General features: G+C 51.1%; 1 protein-coding gene across 5 annotated transcripts in view; it reads right to left on the bottom strand.

Annotated features, from left to right (window-relative positions):
• Snx29 (sorting nexin 29) overlaps positions 1-17,917 on the bottom strand; it is a 386,701-nt gene that overhangs the window by 37,844 nt on the left and 330,940 nt on the right. For 4 of the 5 annotated variants that reach the window (XM_048789519.1, XM_015490624.2, XM_048789520.1 and 1 more), the window contains one exon: positions 6,606-6,746. The exons of the other annotated variant lie outside the window; for it this stretch is intronic. In XM_048789519.1, coding sequence (XP_048645476.1) covers positions 6,606-6,746 — 141 coding nt within the window. The remainder of the gene's footprint in view (positions 1-6,605; positions 6,747-17,917) is intronic. 5 annotated transcript variants of the gene reach the window in all.

Raw genomic sequence — 17,917 nt, 5'->3', positions numbered from 1 at the left:
GGGGGGGGCAGATCTGCTTGCCATTCTCCCTGTGAGGCCCCGACTTCCAGAGCGGATACCAAGCTGGACTCGCCAGTCTCCTCTGGCCCAGCGTCACGCCCCGGCTCTGGGCACATTCACCAAGGGCAAGATTGGTCAGCCACGGTGTCCTGTGAGCGCCTGCTGACTCCCACCTCTGAACCCTGCTCACGGGCCTGCGGCATCTCAGAGGAGCGCAGAGGAGCCTTCCACGGCTCAGCACACACCCGCCGCTCCTCCACCGCGCATGGTGGTGTGTGTTTTTAATGAGGATTTTAATGCATAATTTCTCCAACAAGTTGAATTATCTCAGCTCCCGGGAAAGCGATTTGCCTCGCCTTAATGCCAGATGAACTTCAGAGACTGAATCTATTATCCGAGGAGGCAATGACAGTCTCTCAACACTCATTTGCTCACTGAGGAGTAATGGAGGCTCTCAGTAACAACGCCCAAAAAATGAGCCCTCCACCCACGCCTGCAAAGCCCCCTTGCGCCTCAAGGCCTTCAGGGCCACCTTCCCATCTCCAGAGCTTGCCTGCCTCTCGCCCATCCTGCAAAAACGCCCAGCCAAACGCAGAGCGGAGCAACCTCCTGGGTCACGCTCAAAGTTTTCTGCCCACTTTTGGAATTCAGATTTTTGAACTGTGAGACCCAGTCAAGTGAAGAGGAAACACGCGGCAAAAATTTCCATTCCATTTCTGTTTGTTTATTCATTAATTCAGGCCATGGGGATCTCATTATGTCAGGTCCTCTTCAAGGAGCAAGGACAGGGCAGTGCCCAGAACAGACCCAGGCCCCGTTTCATGGGCCCCACACCAGAGCAGAGAAACAGAAAACAATTGAGTACGTGAAGAAGTCACTTCAAATAATGGTGCATGCTGGGAAGAAGACCACGGCAGGGGTATGCGTGGGTGATAGAGGCTGGGGCAGCACAGGCACTGAGGCTTGGAAAGGCCTCCCTCTGGAGCAGGAATCTGAGCCAGAGCTGAAGAACCAAACGAGCTCTCCTTGCAGAGGTCTAGAAAAGGCCCTTCCAGGCAGAGGGATCCCCAGGTGCAAAGGCCCTGAGGCAGCAACCATGTGAAGTCTTAGGAGGGTGGTATGGTAAGTGGAGAGGGAGAGTGGGCATGAGAGGAGGTGGCAGAGCAAGGCAGGGTACATTTCAAGGACACCTCAAAAGCACAGTAAGGAATCCCCACTGTAAGTACCATGGGTGCTGGTGCAGGGTTTTATCGTACAGGGACACAATCTGATTTATGTTGTACAACTTCACTTTGGCTACAGGATAGAAAGTCGATTATCAGAAGGCAAGTGGAAAAGGGCAGCCACCCTGGGGGCCAGCACCAGAGACGACAGTGGCTTGGGTTACACTAATCCAAGCAGGGTTTAGGGAGGCAGGTAAACTAAGACTTTCTTTAGAGAGTCATGCTCCCTGGGGATAGTGACAGCCAACCGTGGAGATTCTGATTCTCACTAAACAAAGACATTGAAGGACCTCAGAAGATGGAAAGACATCCTATGTTTTTAGAGAGGCAGAATTAATATCGTCAAAATGGCCATGCCAACAAAAAAGCACTGTACAGAGTTAATGCAGTTCCTATTAAAATTCTAATGACGTTTTTCATAGAAATAGAAAAAGTAGTCATGAAATTCATTCAGAAAAATAAGAGACACAGAATAGCCAAAGCAATTCTTAGAAAAGTGAAGCAGAAGGCATCACAATTCCAGACCTTAAATTATACCACAAAGCTATAGTAACAAAAACAGCATGGTATTGGCACCAAAACAGACACGGTACAGAATAGAAGACACAGAGACAAATCCACATAAATACAGTTATCTCATATTAGACAAAGGCACTATAAACATACATGGGAGAAAAGATAGCCTCTTCAACAAATAATGCTGGGAAAACTGGAAATCCATACGTAGCAGAATGAAATTAGACCCCTATCTCTCACCCTGCACAAAACTCAACTCAAAGTGGATCAAGGACCTAGGCATTAGACCAGAGACCCTGCACCGACTAGAAAAAAAGTAGGCCCAACTCTCCATCCTGTTGGCTTAGGAACAGATTCCTCAACAAGACTCCTAAAGCGTAAGAAGTAAACTTAAGAATCCATAAATGGGGGCCACAGTTGTAGCTCAGTGAAGAGCACTTGCCTAGCACACGTGAGGCACTGGGTTCCATCCTTAGCACCACATAAAAATAGATAAAGGTATAAAAAATACAATAACACATTTTAAAAATGAATCAATAAATAGCTAAAAAGCTTCTTCACAGCAAAGGAAACAAGAATGTGAAGAGAGAGCCTACAGAATGGGAGGAAATCTTTGCCACCTGCACCTCAGATAGAGCATTAATCTCCAGGATATATAAAGAACTCAAAAAACTTAACACCAAAACCCCAAATAACCCAGTCACTAAATAGGCAAAGGAACTGAACAGGCACTTTACAGAAGAAATATTATTGGTCAACAAATATATGAAAAAATGTTCAATATCTCTAGTAATTAGAGAAATTCAAATTAAAACTAAACTAAGATTCCATCTTACTCCAGCCAGAATGGCAATTATCAAGAATGCAAGTCACAATAAATATTGGTGAGGATGTGGAGAGAAAGGTACACTCACACACTGCTGGTGGGACTGCAAATTGGCACAACCACTCTGGTAAACAGCATGGAGATTCCTCAGAAAACTTGGAATTGAACCACCATTTGACCCAACTATCCCACTCCGTGGGGAGCAGAGCTCCCAGCTCCCATGAACGTGGAACATGAGCCAGAACACTCCTTTGTCTGTTTAGGTCACCAAGATCCTGGAACTGTGTGTTACCTCAGCCTTCCCAAGCCTGTCCTGACCGACAGAAGTCCCACATCTGTGACAATGAGAGTTAACTGGCTCTCCATTGTGGCTTAACTTAGCTACGAGGAATGAACCTGGTGGAGTGGTGGACTGACAGGTCAGCTACTTTAACCTGGATGGGGTGCCAGGCGTCCCAGGACACGGATCCCTCTAGGAGGCTCCGAGGATCTGTGCATCTACGTTACCACACGCCTGCTACGCGCAACAGGAATTCTTTGATAAAGATAAAAGTCCCGAACTATACCGTGCACTCATTTATCAATTAAAAATGGGTTCAAATTGGGGTCCAGATGACATTTTAATTCTGAGACCTGCAGACAGTCACCAGTGATGGCATTACGGGGGAAATAACAGAAAGCCAAGCGACAGGATATTCATCTGACCTGGAAAAAAGGCCAACTGCTCAACATTTCCCTGAGTAACGCTCAGGTCTCTGGATTCTGGAGTCTGTTAACAGACCACGGCGCAGGGTAACACAGCACGCAAGCTCCAGCTCACCCACAATCCATCCACTCACTGGGTTTGGTGTGCACCCCAGTGGTCCACGCAGACCATGGAGTCACCCTGAAGCTGTCCAGTCAAGGGGAAGATTCTGATGTGGCTGTATTTTCTGGGCCAGTTTAGAATCAAAGCACTCCAGAAATCGTGTCCTCAGGGTCTCAGGCCCAGTCGGGGCTGCCCGAGTCTGACCTTAACTGAGTTCATCCGTGGCCTCTGCTGGTCCTTAAATGTCCTGCACCCGACTCAGTCCTCCTGACAACGGGAAGAACTGCTCAGACGTCCTGGGCAACAGCCCAAGTGGACTAAAGGGAAGGGGGTACATCCTAGCCCAGACGCAGAGGAAGAGGGGTCAGAGCACAATCGCTGTCTAACCAGCCAGTGACAAGTTAAAGGGCAGCACAGGCTGGAGAGGACCCCCTGTCCCCCGGGAACAGGGCAGTCCATCTAGTGACTAGCTAGCCAGGGCCAACCTGCCTCCCTGAGCGCAGACATTTGCTGATCAAGTTACTGGGGCACAAGCAGCCACTGCTCCAGTGACGCCAGCTTCACAGAAGAAAGCCCACTGCTACTGGCACTCAGTCCCAGGACCTGCAGGGACGAGTCCCTCCTGGCCTGGAGGTAAGGGAGGGTGGAGGGAGGCAGGAGGCCCTGGATGGCCCTCTGCAAAGAGAACCTGCTCACAGGCCCCATGCGGACAGGATGGGCCCAGCGCTCCATGCCTTCTTCCTAGGTCACTCAACGCCAGGAGTACCCTCTGCTCTCCAGGCCTGAGTGAGCTTCAGCTCACTGAGCTCTGTCCCCACCCAGTGCTCCCAGGGCCGGTGCTCACCATGGACTTGTTTCATCTTAAACAAGGTTTGTGTAACTGCAGGACTCGGGAGGTGCAGGGTCAGAATGGAGGTGCATCTAGCCACGAGGGCATGTGGCTGGCTGAAGGGTGCCCCAGGCCATCTCCCTCCTCATCCCCGTCACGTTCCCTGGCAACAGGGACTTAGCAGCCATGACTCAAAGAAGGGTCCTGAGATGGGAGGTGAGCTGGAGGGGTTCACTGCCATCAAAAGAAGGTGAGAAGCAGAGGTGACAAGAAGGACACAGGCAGAGGTCACAGTGACATGACTGCAGTCCTGGAAGACAGAAGAGAGCCACGAGCCAAAACTGCAGAACAGCCAGAGACTCTTTCCCGGGGCCTCAGAAGGAACCCTTCCTGCCAACACCCCGATTTTAGCCCCATCAGACCGATTCTGGACTTGTGACCTCTGTATCTGTAAGATATGAATCTGTTCCTTCAGGCCCTTGTGTTTTTGATTTGTTACAGCAGCAATAGGAAGCTCACACTAGATCCTCTACTCTCTGAATCCCCTCAGTGCAGCCTTGTACTGGAGGTGCCTCAGCCAGTTGCAGACAGGGCAGGCTCAATGAGGAGGGTGTCAGGTAAGACCTTTGCCAATGAGAAAATCTTACCATGATAATGCGCTATGTAGTCTGACTTCTGTTTTATGACATTTTTAGACATTCTGGATGGGTCCCAAGCTTTGTATGAGCCTACAAGTCATTAGGTTAAATCAATATGTAATTTTCCATCCTCTTTTCAAAAGAATTATTGTACTCCTTGCTACAAACAAGTTTTGTATGTGTTTGGGTTCAGTTCCACTGTTTGTTCTTCAGTAGAAAAATGAAGCATAGATTTATTCTCAACCTGAGAGAATCTGCTTTAAAACCATTCCTGCTGAAACCCAGTAGACCTCTAGGGGGTCAGATTCCTAGCATTTTTAACTCATAAATCCATGCCCAAGTCGATGTACCAGCCAGTGACAGTGGCTGTCCCTGTGGAATTCCAAGGGCGGGCAGTGGGTCATACAAACTCTTGCTATATGACAGAGGTCCGAGGAAATCCTGCCAAGGTCCCCCTGGAGAGAGACGTGGGAAATCCACCACCCGGACCTGGCCCCTGTTTTGTCCATGGGACAGGACAGGGGTCTCCGGCTGCCTCCCACTGCCCCCAGCATCAGCACTGCCTGCTGGTTAAGCCACACTGCAGGTCTCAGCCCTGGAGCTGGGGATCAGCAGGTCTGGGGTGGAGCCCGAGAACCTGCATTTTTAGCTGGGGGTGTAGCTTAGTGGCATCCTGGTGTGTGCAAAACCCTGTTTGATTCCCAGCATCACAAAAAGGAAGAAAACAATGTGCATGTCATCATGTCTGCCAAGCCCCCAGGGATGCTGACGGGCCAGGTGGAGGCCACACCTGGAGACCCACCACCGTCCCCCAGGGATCAGGCTCGTACAGTCTCAGCTCCTTTCCTGAGGAGGCTCACGGCTCCACCTCATGGGATCGGACTGCCCCTGCCCTGCCACCTAATGCGCTGACGCTGCTGAAGAACCTCCACCTCCTGCCTGAGCCCGGCTCCCCAGCTCAGCCGTGGACCAGAGCATCCAGAGAGCCCCCGACCCCTCAAGGCCCAGGCCTCGCTCCAGAGCGGTGAAATCAGAATGGGCTGGGAGGCAGGGGCGGTGGATCCCAAGGCTCCAGGTGGCCCAAATGCAGCCAAGCAAACAGTGGGGTGGGCAAGGGGTGGCAGCTTCTGCAGCAGACCGTGAATAGGCTTCCACACCGGGCCCAGCCCATGCTGTCCTGTCCAGTGCTGGCCCCTCACACGGCGACAAGAAGAGGTGCTCAAGAGCTTCCTGCTGGACCAGGGTGTACCCCTCTACCAGTGGGGCTGTGGGTGCGCCTCCCCTCAGGGCACTGGGACCAACCCCTGGAGCAAGCCAGGTCACATGCATCACTGCCCTCTTGATGGGGTGACCCTACGATAAAGAAAGCCCCCAAGCAAGTGCTCGCCCCATGGCGCGGCCAGGTGAATAGCACAGCTGTGGATGCAAATGAGAAAGGCCACTGTCCAGGACAGCGACCGCAAACTGGACCCACAGGCCAACCCCAGCTGCCACCTGGGTATCCGCACTGTCCAGAGTGTCCCTGCCACCGTGGCGGGTAGGGGGCCTGTGGCAGAAATGTGTGGTCACAGAGCCGAAGTGTCTGCACTTGGCCCTTCCTGGAGCTGTCGCTGTCCCTGCCCTGGGAGGGACAGCAGTGGCTACCTAGGGTGGCTGGAGCCAGCTGACTATTTTCTCTTTTCTATTTTTTCTTATTTTGGCCAACTTTCTTTAGAAAGCATGTTTTCAGGCAGTGGGAGGGCGGCCGGCCCTGCGCAGGACGTACCTTGTTCCCGATGGCCTTCTTGGGTGGGAAGCTGTAGGCCCGCACCTGGGGGAACCTGCTCTGCAGCTTGTGGTGCAGACTCCGGAACTCCGTGTACCGCCGGTAGACGTTCCACTCGTCGTCCTTTATCCGGATGTAGACCTGCCAAGGAAAGCAAGACGAGACATGGACTCCTCCCTCTCACCATGCTCTGCACCAGGGGCAGGGTTTCTCAGCATGCCACCCAGGAAAACCAGCTCCTCGAGAGAAGGGCCAAGTCTGTGTCACCTCCTCGGGGTGCCGTGTGCATGCCACAGAGCAGGGCCTCAGTGGCACTGGCTGAACAAACAGGCACAGGAAAGACGGGCAAGGACATCACGCTGTGTGCCATTTCCCCAACGGCAGCAGAGACCACAGCGCACTTAGCAGCAGACACTTCCACATTGTCCTGTGGGTGCTGCTGCACCAACAGGCTGCTGGGAACAGCAAGGCCACCTCACTGGCCACCCTCTTCCCATCCACACAACCAAGCTGAGAGCGGTGGGTCACCCAGCAACGAGCCTCCTCCTGGGGCCACGAAGACCTCCGCAGGGAGGAGCTGGGATTAGATTTGGGATTGACACCAGAGTTGAGATCTGCTCGACAGCTCGGAGGAAAGGTCACCTCCAGATGGGATGAGCACACCAGGACATAAAACTTCCTTATTTTAATTAAGTTGTGACTTCCCAGTGAAAGCCGTGGGGGCACCAATGCAAGGGCTCCTTCATCAGCGTTGATTGGCCCCAGCATCTCCCAGGGACACATGGCAACCACATCCCAGAGAGCAACGCACTAAGAAATTACATGAGTCGAAACAGCCCAGGGAGTAAAATCCCCAGTGAGAAATGGCTGTTGTCATTTGCAACAAGTAAACGTCAATACACGTGTTAGGAATATCTTTAACCATAAAAATAGACATCTCTGATGTGAGTGATGAATTCTGCCTCTAGGTGAAACCACCTGTGATCCCCAAATGTGGACATCATGTCCTTGAATGTCAGTCAGGGTCTCTCACAATATTCCTGTGAACACGGGCAAGGAAGGTTTGTGCCAAAAAATTTCAATTAATGGGCAGAAGTTTCCAGTGGAATTAGATGGAGAAACAGGAGGCCTATCAAGTTTACAGAAGCCCCCAAGCCAAGAGAGACAGTAAACATACTGGTGACAGACACCAAGTGCTCTCGACTGGCCTGAGGGATCTAATTCAACGTGATGAAATTCTACAGATCAACGTGGGGTCCTAACACCATGGGAGGACACGGTACAGCAGGGGCCTGGGGAACAGAGGAGGGCTCGGTGCTCCAGCTAAGTGCACCAGGAGGAGGGCCACCAGGAAAAGCCCATGTGACCTGTGTCCTCATTAAAAGACATGAACTTCCAGAATAGAGGAGTTGATGGCTCTGCTCCATTCTAAATCATCAGTCCTACTTGATGGGTTTGCTTGCCACCTATTATGAGATGATCTTTGTTCAGAAAGGCCCAGATCACATGCTACTCAAACTGTGGTCCCTGGACCAGCAGCACTGGCATCAATGGGAAAATGTCAAAAATGCAGAATCTTGGGCTCCACCCCAGCAAACTGACTCAAGACCCGCATTTCAACAGGAACTCCCAGTGGATCATTCACACTTTGTACACTTTGAGAGGCACTAGGCCTGGGAAGGTGATATTCAAATAATCAGAAGAAAGATGGCAACCAGGAGGATGACAACACCCAGGAACAGAGGAAGCAGGTGAGCTCTCCCAATCCCTGGAAAGGCTGCCACGGCAAAGAGGAGAGACCCGCTAAACGTGTCCAGAGGGTTTCAGGAAACAGACTTTCAGCAGGTGGAAAAGACAAGACCAATTTTAGGGGGAAGAAATTTCTAGCAGCCAAAGCTGTCCGAAGAGGAAAAGGTATGTATTAAATGTTTCTTGTCTTGGTTGTGCACACAGTGGATGGTGACTGGCGGGATGGATATTCGATTTATATACTGAGCCCCAAAAGCACCTGGAAGGCTCGGCTGGTTATTGAGATCTGGATCTTAGATTTCCACAATCTACAAGTGACATATAAATCAGTTAAATAAACCTAGAAGAGCTCAAGGGACTTTAGTGCATTACTCTCGAGTGACAGCAAGTGCCAGTTACCCATCTAGTACCTATTTCCCCCTGATATTCTTGGGGATAGCAATGTATTCAGCTAAAAAAAGAGGGAAAAAAAACCTTTTAAACTAATTTTTTTTCTGTCTCCCTTACGGGTAAGAGTGGCTAATGAACTAAGAGCAAAAATCAGTGGGGACTTCTAAGCTATAAAAGAAAGTTCTCTAGAGAGATCTGACTCAGCTACCAAGTATCATTTTGCTGTTCTATCTTTTTCTCCCTCAAACACAGATGTGATAACTGGTACTCCAGGAGCCATCTTGTGATCATGAGGTGATCTTGAGAAACAGGAAGGACTCTGGGTCTCTGAGGAGAATCATCCCACCAATTATTAATTAATCAAAATAAAAATTTTTAAAGATTTTTTTTTAGTTGTCGAAGGACCTTTATTTTACTTATATGTAGTGCTAAGAATCGAACCCAGTGCCTCACACATGTCAGGCAATTGCTTTTCCACTAAGCCACAACCCAGCGCCACCCCCCAAATTTGTTTTAACAAAAGAGAAATAGTCCTTAATTGTTCAGGCTAATGTCTTAGGGGTCTTTGTACTAACAGCTGAATGCAATTCTGATCTGATAACGTTTTTAAAGAGACCATATCAGCTTGGGTGTATTCTTATAGAAGCCCAAACACCCCCTGGAGTGTGAAAAATTCACACTTGTTGGATCATCACACATAGTGCAAATTATTCAGATCAGAGTAAGCAAACTATGGTTCACAGGCCAAGTGCAGTCACGTCCACTTGTCTGCCTGTCGCCTACAGCTGCTTTGAAACTGCAGTGGGGGCCAGAGACCACACAGCCTGCTACGCTCCAACCATTTACTTTCTGGCTTTTCCAAGAAAGTTTGATGACTTCTGGTCTAACTGTTCAGGAAGTCCTCATTATGGTTATTTCTCCTCAAATCCATTCAAAATCCAGTGTGGAGAGGGTAGGGCCTTTCCAAATCTCACCACCGAGACCCAGGGATGCCCCCTGTACAGGGGCTTCCTGGGTGATCCCAATTAGTGGGTCCCTTCGGGAGGCCCTGATGTAAGGCCCGGGCTCAGGTGTGGGATGGATGAGCCCGTCACCTCCCTGGCCCGTCACTTCCTCGTTTGTACAGGAGCAGGAAGCAGCACCTCCCTCTGCAGTGGTTTGAAGACCATGCAGGTCTACAGGTGACGCAGCTGTGCCTGGGGTCATGCAGACCCAGTTGCAGACGAGCTGGCAGTGAGGAGGCTGAGGCCAAGGGCTGGACTTGGTTAGCCTACCTGAACCGAAGGGCATACCCAGGCCCGACAGCACCCAGGGCACACGGCTTCCTCATGTCAGGGTATGACTCTCACAAGGACACTAGGGTGGCAAATCAGGAGCACGAGTCCACCAGCCCTCTCCAGGCCCTCACACCTGACAGGGACTCAGAGCAACTACTGTGCATGGGGACCAAGCAGCGGGACGAATGGATGCAGGGTCACCTGCAAGGATGGGAGCTACTGTGATCTGCGAATGGCGGATGCCAACCCACACCTTGGAGCCTCCCGAGCACAACGGTAAACATGGCCCTTGATGTGCGTGGTCAACTCTGCTGGCATTTTTCATTTTTCATAAGGTGCATTTAAGAACCAGCTGTTCACTGCCCTGCTGCCCGCTGGGCTCTCCCATGGGCGCTCCTTTGCTGCCCACGTCCCTCCACTCCCACTCACACACCACTCCTGGGTCTGCATGTTTCATTTTTAGGATGACGCCACCCAAGTCTGGCGCTCTGCTGACCGCCCATAGGTGTCTGCACCAGGATCTGTCCTGTAACCTGCTCCTCCTTCCCTGGAGCCTGGTCCCTCCCAGGTGGACCCCCAGATGCTGAGCCAGAAGTCTGCACATCAACTTAGACCAGTTCTGTTCTCGCCCCCCACATCCAATGACCCAAAGACAGGCTTGCTGCCTCCACCTCTGAGCCCCTCCAGAGTCACCCACATTCTGGACCACGCCTAACCTCCAGCTGTCCTCTGGCCTCCCACGTAGCCCTTCAGGCCCTGCGCATGTCCCCTGCTCAGACTCCTTCAAGCACTGTCCTAAGGGATGGCCCTGCTGGTGGCAGGCCTTGGGGAGACTGCACAGTTTCTGTGGGCTTGGAAGGCTCCGGCACCACCTCAGCTGTCTCATTTCTGGCCCCGCCCCTTGCTTTGGCAAACCTAGATGGTGCCAAGTTGCCTGCATTTCCTATAAGACTCTTTGATTTCTTATTTTTTTTTTAAACTGGGAATTTAAGCCAGGGGGGCTTAGCCACTGAGCAACATCTGTAGCCCATTTTTAATTTTTAATGTTTTGAGACAGGGCCTTGCTTAGCTGGTGAGGCTGGTTTCAAACTTGCAGTCCTCCTGCCTCAGCCTCCCTGAGTTGTGGGGATTGCAGGCATGAGCCGCCACACCTGGCTAATGTCTTAAATTCTTGAAATGTCTTTAAAACCAGAATGATGCCTAACTTGCCTGCATTTCTGTCGAACATCCTATGAGATGCTCGGGTCAGATCAACTATCCTGGAGATGGCAGTGCTTGGCCTTCTAAGCTCCTCCTAGGTGTATCCCCACTATGGGGGACAGCATATGTTCGAGGACTCTGAACTTCAGTCAGCTGGCACTAGAAAGGACCTTGGAGACTGCGTAACGGGGCTGGTGTGACAAACATCCCCATCCACCCCATGTTGTCCACCTTGAAAAGGGTGCCAAGGGGGGCTTGGGTGGTGCTGCCACCTGGACTCAGGAGAAAACTTGGAATGGAACCACCATTTGACCCAGCCATCCCACTCTTCGGTTTATACTCAAAGGACTTACAATCAGCATATTACAGTGGCACAGCCATAACATGGTCTATAGCAGCTCCATGCACAAAAAACTATGGAACCAACCTGGGTGCCCTTCAGCAGATGAATGGATGAACAATGTCATTTCAAATCTTAATAAAACATATAGCTCTTGGCTGTGGACCAGCGCCACCTAGGGAGCACCTGTGACGAGATGGTGTCACTAAAGGCAGGCACCCTCATGGTGACCCTCAAGGTAGTACCAGGATCACTCCTTTCCTGCCGAGGACTCAGTCTTGAGGAGGCCACATCACTTGCCCAGGCAGGTGGGACAGAAGGATGTGAACCCAGAGCCGTCCCCTGCCAAGTCCTGATGCTTTCTACCACTGTGGGTCCAGCTCAGAGGCCCAGGGGACCTGAAGCCAGCAGTGCAGGCAGCCAGCAGAATCGAGAGCCTGCCCCTGAGCAGACCATGTGACCTCAAGGAGGGTCTCCTCCTACCTCACCTGCTCAGGTACTCCTCCCCCTTCAGATCCCATCTAGTGCCATTAAAATCAGCCGGGATCACCTAAGGGGGGGGCCTCACAATAGTGCTTGAGCACCTAGAACTGGAAACCTCGCACTTGTCCTCGATCACACTTCATCAATCATAGGCTTATTTCAGTGAAGAACTGAAAGACCTTATGCTCAAAATTGTCAGGGTTATTTATTTATTTCTATTTTGTTTAAAGTGCTCCCCCAACCAAATTAAATTTGACTGGTCCCAGTTCCCTCTGGTTGAACTGTAAAGGTAATTCCTTGGAGGGGTAAAAGGACTCAACCTCTTCTGACACCAAGTTCCCTTTTAACACAAGCAATAAAAAGCCACTTTAAGTCCGATCTCCTGGAGTCAGAAAAGAAGAATGAGAGAGGAGGGTAACATCTGGGATCAGGAGTGGGGCAAATCCTCTCTTCTCTGTTTTAAGAGCAAGTTCAGGTCTTGAGATTTCTTTTCCGCCAGGAAGGACCGCCCCAGTGATGCCCGTGATGACGCAGGGAGGTGGAGGGACGCCGAGGGTGGCAGGTAGAAGGACGCCGAGGGTGGCAGGGCAGAATCCTTAGCTCATCATCAAACAGAACCCAGAACCAGCGCCTGCACGGACAGGGCCACGGGGAAGCGCTTCTTTTCTGAAGAAGGGAGTCAGAGCTTGTCTGGGTCTAAGTCCTGGTTCTGGTTTCAGGTGTGCCAAGAGAAGGCCCAGGCTCTTCTTGACAAAAGCATGTGGCCCGGCTGGCTGATGGCACAGCCCCCAGGCCTGGGCTGTGCCGGGGAAAGGCCTGGCTACCCCCGCCCCCTGCTTTCCTGGCTGTGGTCTTGGGGATGTTATCCCACCTGGAGACTTGGCTTCTCCGTCTGTAGAATGGGGACAAGGCCAGCTTCGCTGGGTGGCTGCTGTGCCTCGCAGGCAGCAAGCAATGGCAGCTGTTAATACCACAACCCCTGTCACCTTCATCATCCGCTGCCTTTGTGTACACGAACTTCCCCATTACAGAATTAGGGGTAATTATAGGATGTGCAATCACGAAATTAAAACAGGTAATTACCATGCCTAATTAATTGTCGAATGCAGGCAGGCGAGGAAACACAAACAGCGAGCACAAGGTGTGGCTGGGACAGCAGAGCATCCCCTCTGCCCACAGAAAACACAACAGACAGCGAGCTCCATGAACGGCCTTCTCCAGGGGGCTTTCGAATGCTGAATGAAAGCCGATAAGCACTCCTCGGGCTTCGGGCCCAGAATGAACCGCATGCCCTCTGCCTGCTGCAGGCCAGCTGGGTACTTCTACAGCTCTGTCACACAGCACCCACGGTTCTAGACCAGAGCCGTATTTTAGGAGGAGTGGCTTGTAGGAGATGTTTGATGGACACTGTAAACCTCCTCGAGGATCAGACCCCACAGAGAAACCCACCGGCACGAATGTGGCAAGAAGTCACAAATAAATGCACCTTTACATGCTGCTGGTTTAGGTCCCAAACACGGGCTTCCCCGCTTGCTCAGCATACGACACCTCCCTTTCCACTTCTATCCTCATGCAACCTCTGCGTCGGGCAGACCCCGTACCTCAGAGCCAAACCCTGGGTCTCGCATGTTGTGATAGTCAAGAGTGAGCAGGCACTTTCTTGGACTTGGGCACAACAGCATCCCACTCAACAGGACCTTTCTATGCCAGACAGTGTACATAAAAAGTTCCCCCAGATCCCTGCACTTTTATATGCCCTCAAGCTGTCTCAAGTAGTGACTAAGAAATGTGCCCAACATGACCTGGGAGGCAGCGGAGGCCAGAACTGGGCCTTCAAGTCAGGCGGTACCAAAGCCCAAGCTGCACAGCCCCCATCTGAGAGAAGAGCAAGTGCTAGGAACTGCAGGGGGCCCGTGCCCTTCATGAGGACTGTCAAGTGCAAAGACAGCCGATGACGTTAGGATAACAAAGATTCTGTTAAAAATGCCTTTAGGTTCCTAATTCATTCTGCTTCCTTAATAGCCAAAGAGTGAAATGATTTGTGTTTTGGTTCGCGGCCCGTGTTAATGTATCCTAGCAAAACTTTCCTTTTAATGAAATGGCTTCATGTGTTATTAACTATAAGTGTCCTCAGTGCTAGAACAAAAAGTCTGAATTACTGTATGACCACGCTGACGGAGTGATGTTATTGCAGCCAAATGCTGAGAATAAGATGAAGAATGTAGCCAAAGAAAAATGACTTTCCAGTTCAGTGGGTTATGTAAATGAGGGAGGCAAGTAAAAGACGAGATGCATTATTTACAAAGAATCACCGGCACAGTCCCACGGGTCTTTTAAAGGCGGGTATGGAGCAAGGGCGTGGAAGTGGAATGGACCAGCACAGTCTCTGCTTTGCCTGGGACAGCAGTATCAAGTAGTGACTAAGCGACAAGCAGACCCTTCATCTGGGGATGCGGCTCAGTGCACAGTTGTTGGCTGTGCTCCCACCCAAGCTCCAGGGTCCCTGGACACTTACCACCTATCTAGAACCTTCTCACAGTGGCCTGGTTGGTGGTACCCAAGGCCCAACCTTCCCACCTGACTGCTTGCATTTCAGGAGTTTCAGAGGCGATCAGAGCTGGCCCCAGATTCAGGGCATGTGCCTGTCCTTCAAGACCCGAGCCAAGTCTGGTGTCTTTCCTCCATCAGAAGGGGTGCTGCTGCCTCTTCAAGGTGGCCTCTTCTGTGCCAAGCTAGGGCTGCCTCTGGAGCTATCGTGGAGAGCAAAGCTCATGATCCCTGCCCTCCTGGAGCTCAGGGGCCAGGGAACACCCTGACTAGCACTGATAATCACACATGGACATAATTTCCTGTAGGGACTAGGGCTGTAGGGAGGGGCCAGGTTCTTTCATTGGGTGAGGCCGGCAAGTGGGCAGAGTTAGCCGAGCAGGGATGCTGACCTAGACCACGACCACACCTGAAGAGAGACTAAAGGACACAGATATACATGGCAGTGGGACGTGATTCAGTCACTGCTCAGCCATCAGAGGACCCTGCAATTTGTGACAATGCGGGTACACCTGGAGGACACCGTGTTAAGTGAAATAAGCCAGACACAGACAAGTGCTGTATGGGCTCACTTACCCGAGTACTCCAAGGTCCAGCTCACAGAAGTGAGCACAGAGGGGGAATGCCAGGAGCCAGGTAAGGATACTGATCAGAGAGGACAAAACCTGAGTTATGGTAAGTTCTGGGGACCCGAGGGACAGCAGAGTGACTACAGTTAGTAATACTGTATTATATACTTGACGTTTAGAAAAAGCCGATTTCAAGTGTCCCTACACATGTGCACACTCTGTTTTCTGTGGGTGGCCACGTCGGTGCTCTGTGGCAGTCATTACACAATGTGTATCTGTATCACAGCTTGGCATTATTACAGCTTTGAGCATATACAATTTTGTCAATTAAATATTCTAAAATTAAAAACTAAGATAAAAGAGATGATGGGCAGGGTGTTCTAGCCAGGCTGGGCAGTGAGGGGGAAGCAAAGGCTCAGTAGCTACATTTGGGCTCCAAGAGCAAAGAGCAGAAAGCACCACACTCCCGACCCCCTTCCACGGCAGAGTGACAGTGACCACTGGTGGCAGCTATGCCCAGGAGCCTGACAGCCTAATGAGAGACATTTTCAACTTGGGTGGCAGCAAGAGGGGACATAGACTCATAAAGTGCAGGTCCCCGAGGACATATGAGACAGCCCCTGGGGAGCCCAGAAATAGCTGGAGCCACTTTGATGGGAACTAATTTCCGGCAATCAAGCTGCTGGGGGCTCCAGCGATCCCATTTGGGGAATGTGAAAGGAAATGTAACCTCATGCTGCAGTCACATGTAGCAGCCTGGGCGTGTGAGTCATGCACATTACACCCTCTCGGCCACATGACTGCAGGAGATGCTCACCGGCCAGACACCGGCCACTCCATTTGTGGCACCCATGTTCTGCATGGAATGGAGATTTCACTGGGAAGCAGGGAGAGTCTTCTGCATCTCTTTTCAGAGATGTAAAGACCAGTCAAGTGTTCCTGGGGTGCAGAAGCAAGGAGGAGCAGAAGCCAGATGCCACAGTCCGGCTGCAGCCAGACCCTATGTATTCTGAAATAATGGGATGTAAGGACTACTCGTGATATACCGATAAATATGATCATAATCATATGTGTGCATGTGCGATTATATCCCAAAATAAGACCAGGAAACAAATCAAGACACTAACAGTGTTATTCTGAATGTTGGTAGACTTTTGTTTTCTTTATGGCTTTTCCAAGCTTTCCAAATTTCCTTCCTCCACTGAACACTGACTTTGGTAATGGAGAAATTCTTGTCAGTACGGGATCAAATGAGAAATGAAATAAGTAGGCAATGGGCCTTCCAGCCGACACCACGAAGACAATGCATCTCTGACCTCCTCCTCTCCAAGTGCAGTTGGACGTTAAAACAGAGATGTTAGAAAAGGTCTGGCCACATCCCCAAATGGAATGGGTATTTGTCATTTAGGAACAAAGACAATATCCAAAAGGGATCAAGAATACAGAGTGGACTAGGGACATGGGGCTCGGGCATGAGCACTCCCGAGGACTGGTGACCAGACAGTGCCATGCACCCCACTCCTCCCCCCACAGGAGACCAAGCCGAACACCCTGTGTGAAGCCAGAGCCCGGGCCCAGGCATCCTGGAACACTGACCTGTACCCCATCTGAACTTTTTTAATCTGAAGAAGTTTAAAGGAAACCCTTCTTGGAAGATCTGATGCTCCAAATTGTTTCAGCCTCTCACAGAGCTGCTGTGATGGACGGGAGGCCACTTTCACCCACAGCCCTAGACCCCAAGCTTTACCACGGCTGCTGGTGCAGGAATCAAGGTCCAAGGGCAGAATACATTTCTTTTTGCCTGGAGAGAAGGGGCCAGGGCCATGCGAGAGCCCGCTCTCCAGTTACACTTCCCCGGGCAGGAGGCCAGTACTGCCTCTAGCCCAACCAGGGTGAGAAAGCAGCAAAGCACCCTGATGAGGCAGCACACTCATGGGTCTCTAAACTACCCCAGTGTCTAGTGTTCATTGAGCACCTACTATGTGCCCATGCTGCACTCAGGCTGGCCACATGGACACAGGCAAGGTCTGACAAACTGGAACAGGGGTTATGAGCACAGTCCAGGAGCAAGCCTGGGTTTCATGTTCTTATTAGACTTGATACTCCCATAGCTGTGTGACCTCAAGCAATTCACTAACCTTCTCCACATGTCTTGACCTAAGATGGCATCCACCTGCTACATGGTGTTTAAAATCAGTCACGTTGCTAGGAATGTAAATGCTTACTGACAGTTAACTCTTACTAGCAAAAGCCATGTGCCGGCTCTAAAGCAGTTCAGGCCCTAGTGAGGTAGACAGTCATGTACATAGAAACTACGCCTAATGAGACAAGTGCTGTGACAAACAGCTGTACCACAGGCCCTCAGACAAGTGGTGGTGGTATGCATCCCTGGAGGAGGGGGAGGGGCAGGCCAGGGGCCAGGGAGTGACAGGAGGGCAGACAAGGCCAATGCTACAGGAGGGGTGGTCTGCTGGGTTACACTGTGACTTCCAAAACCCAATGTGCTTGAGGATAGGAAATCAGGAAGAATAAAATGGTTACAAGCGAAGCTGGCATCCGAAGACACCAAGGAGATGGCCACCCCCAGAGCATGGCTTTTGGCTTCCATTTCTGAATGAAGAGTCTGGTCACGTGGGGTTTACTGGCTGCACCTGGCCTCCCAGAAGTAGGTTCAGTGATAAAGATGCTACGGCCAGCAGCGCCTGCGTGAACCAGTGGGCAAGAGAGGTGATAATTCATCAAGGCGGCCAGCGCACG

This window comes from Marmota marmota, unplaced genomic scaffold (genome assembly GCF_001458135.2).
Source record: "Marmota marmota marmota unplaced genomic scaffold, marMar, whole genome shotgun sequence".
Classification (NCBI taxonomy): Eukaryota; Metazoa; Chordata; class Mammalia; order Rodentia; family Sciuridae; genus Marmota; species Marmota marmota.
Note: the sequence above shows the minus strand (reverse complement) of the source record. Positions and strands in the feature narration are given on the sequence as shown.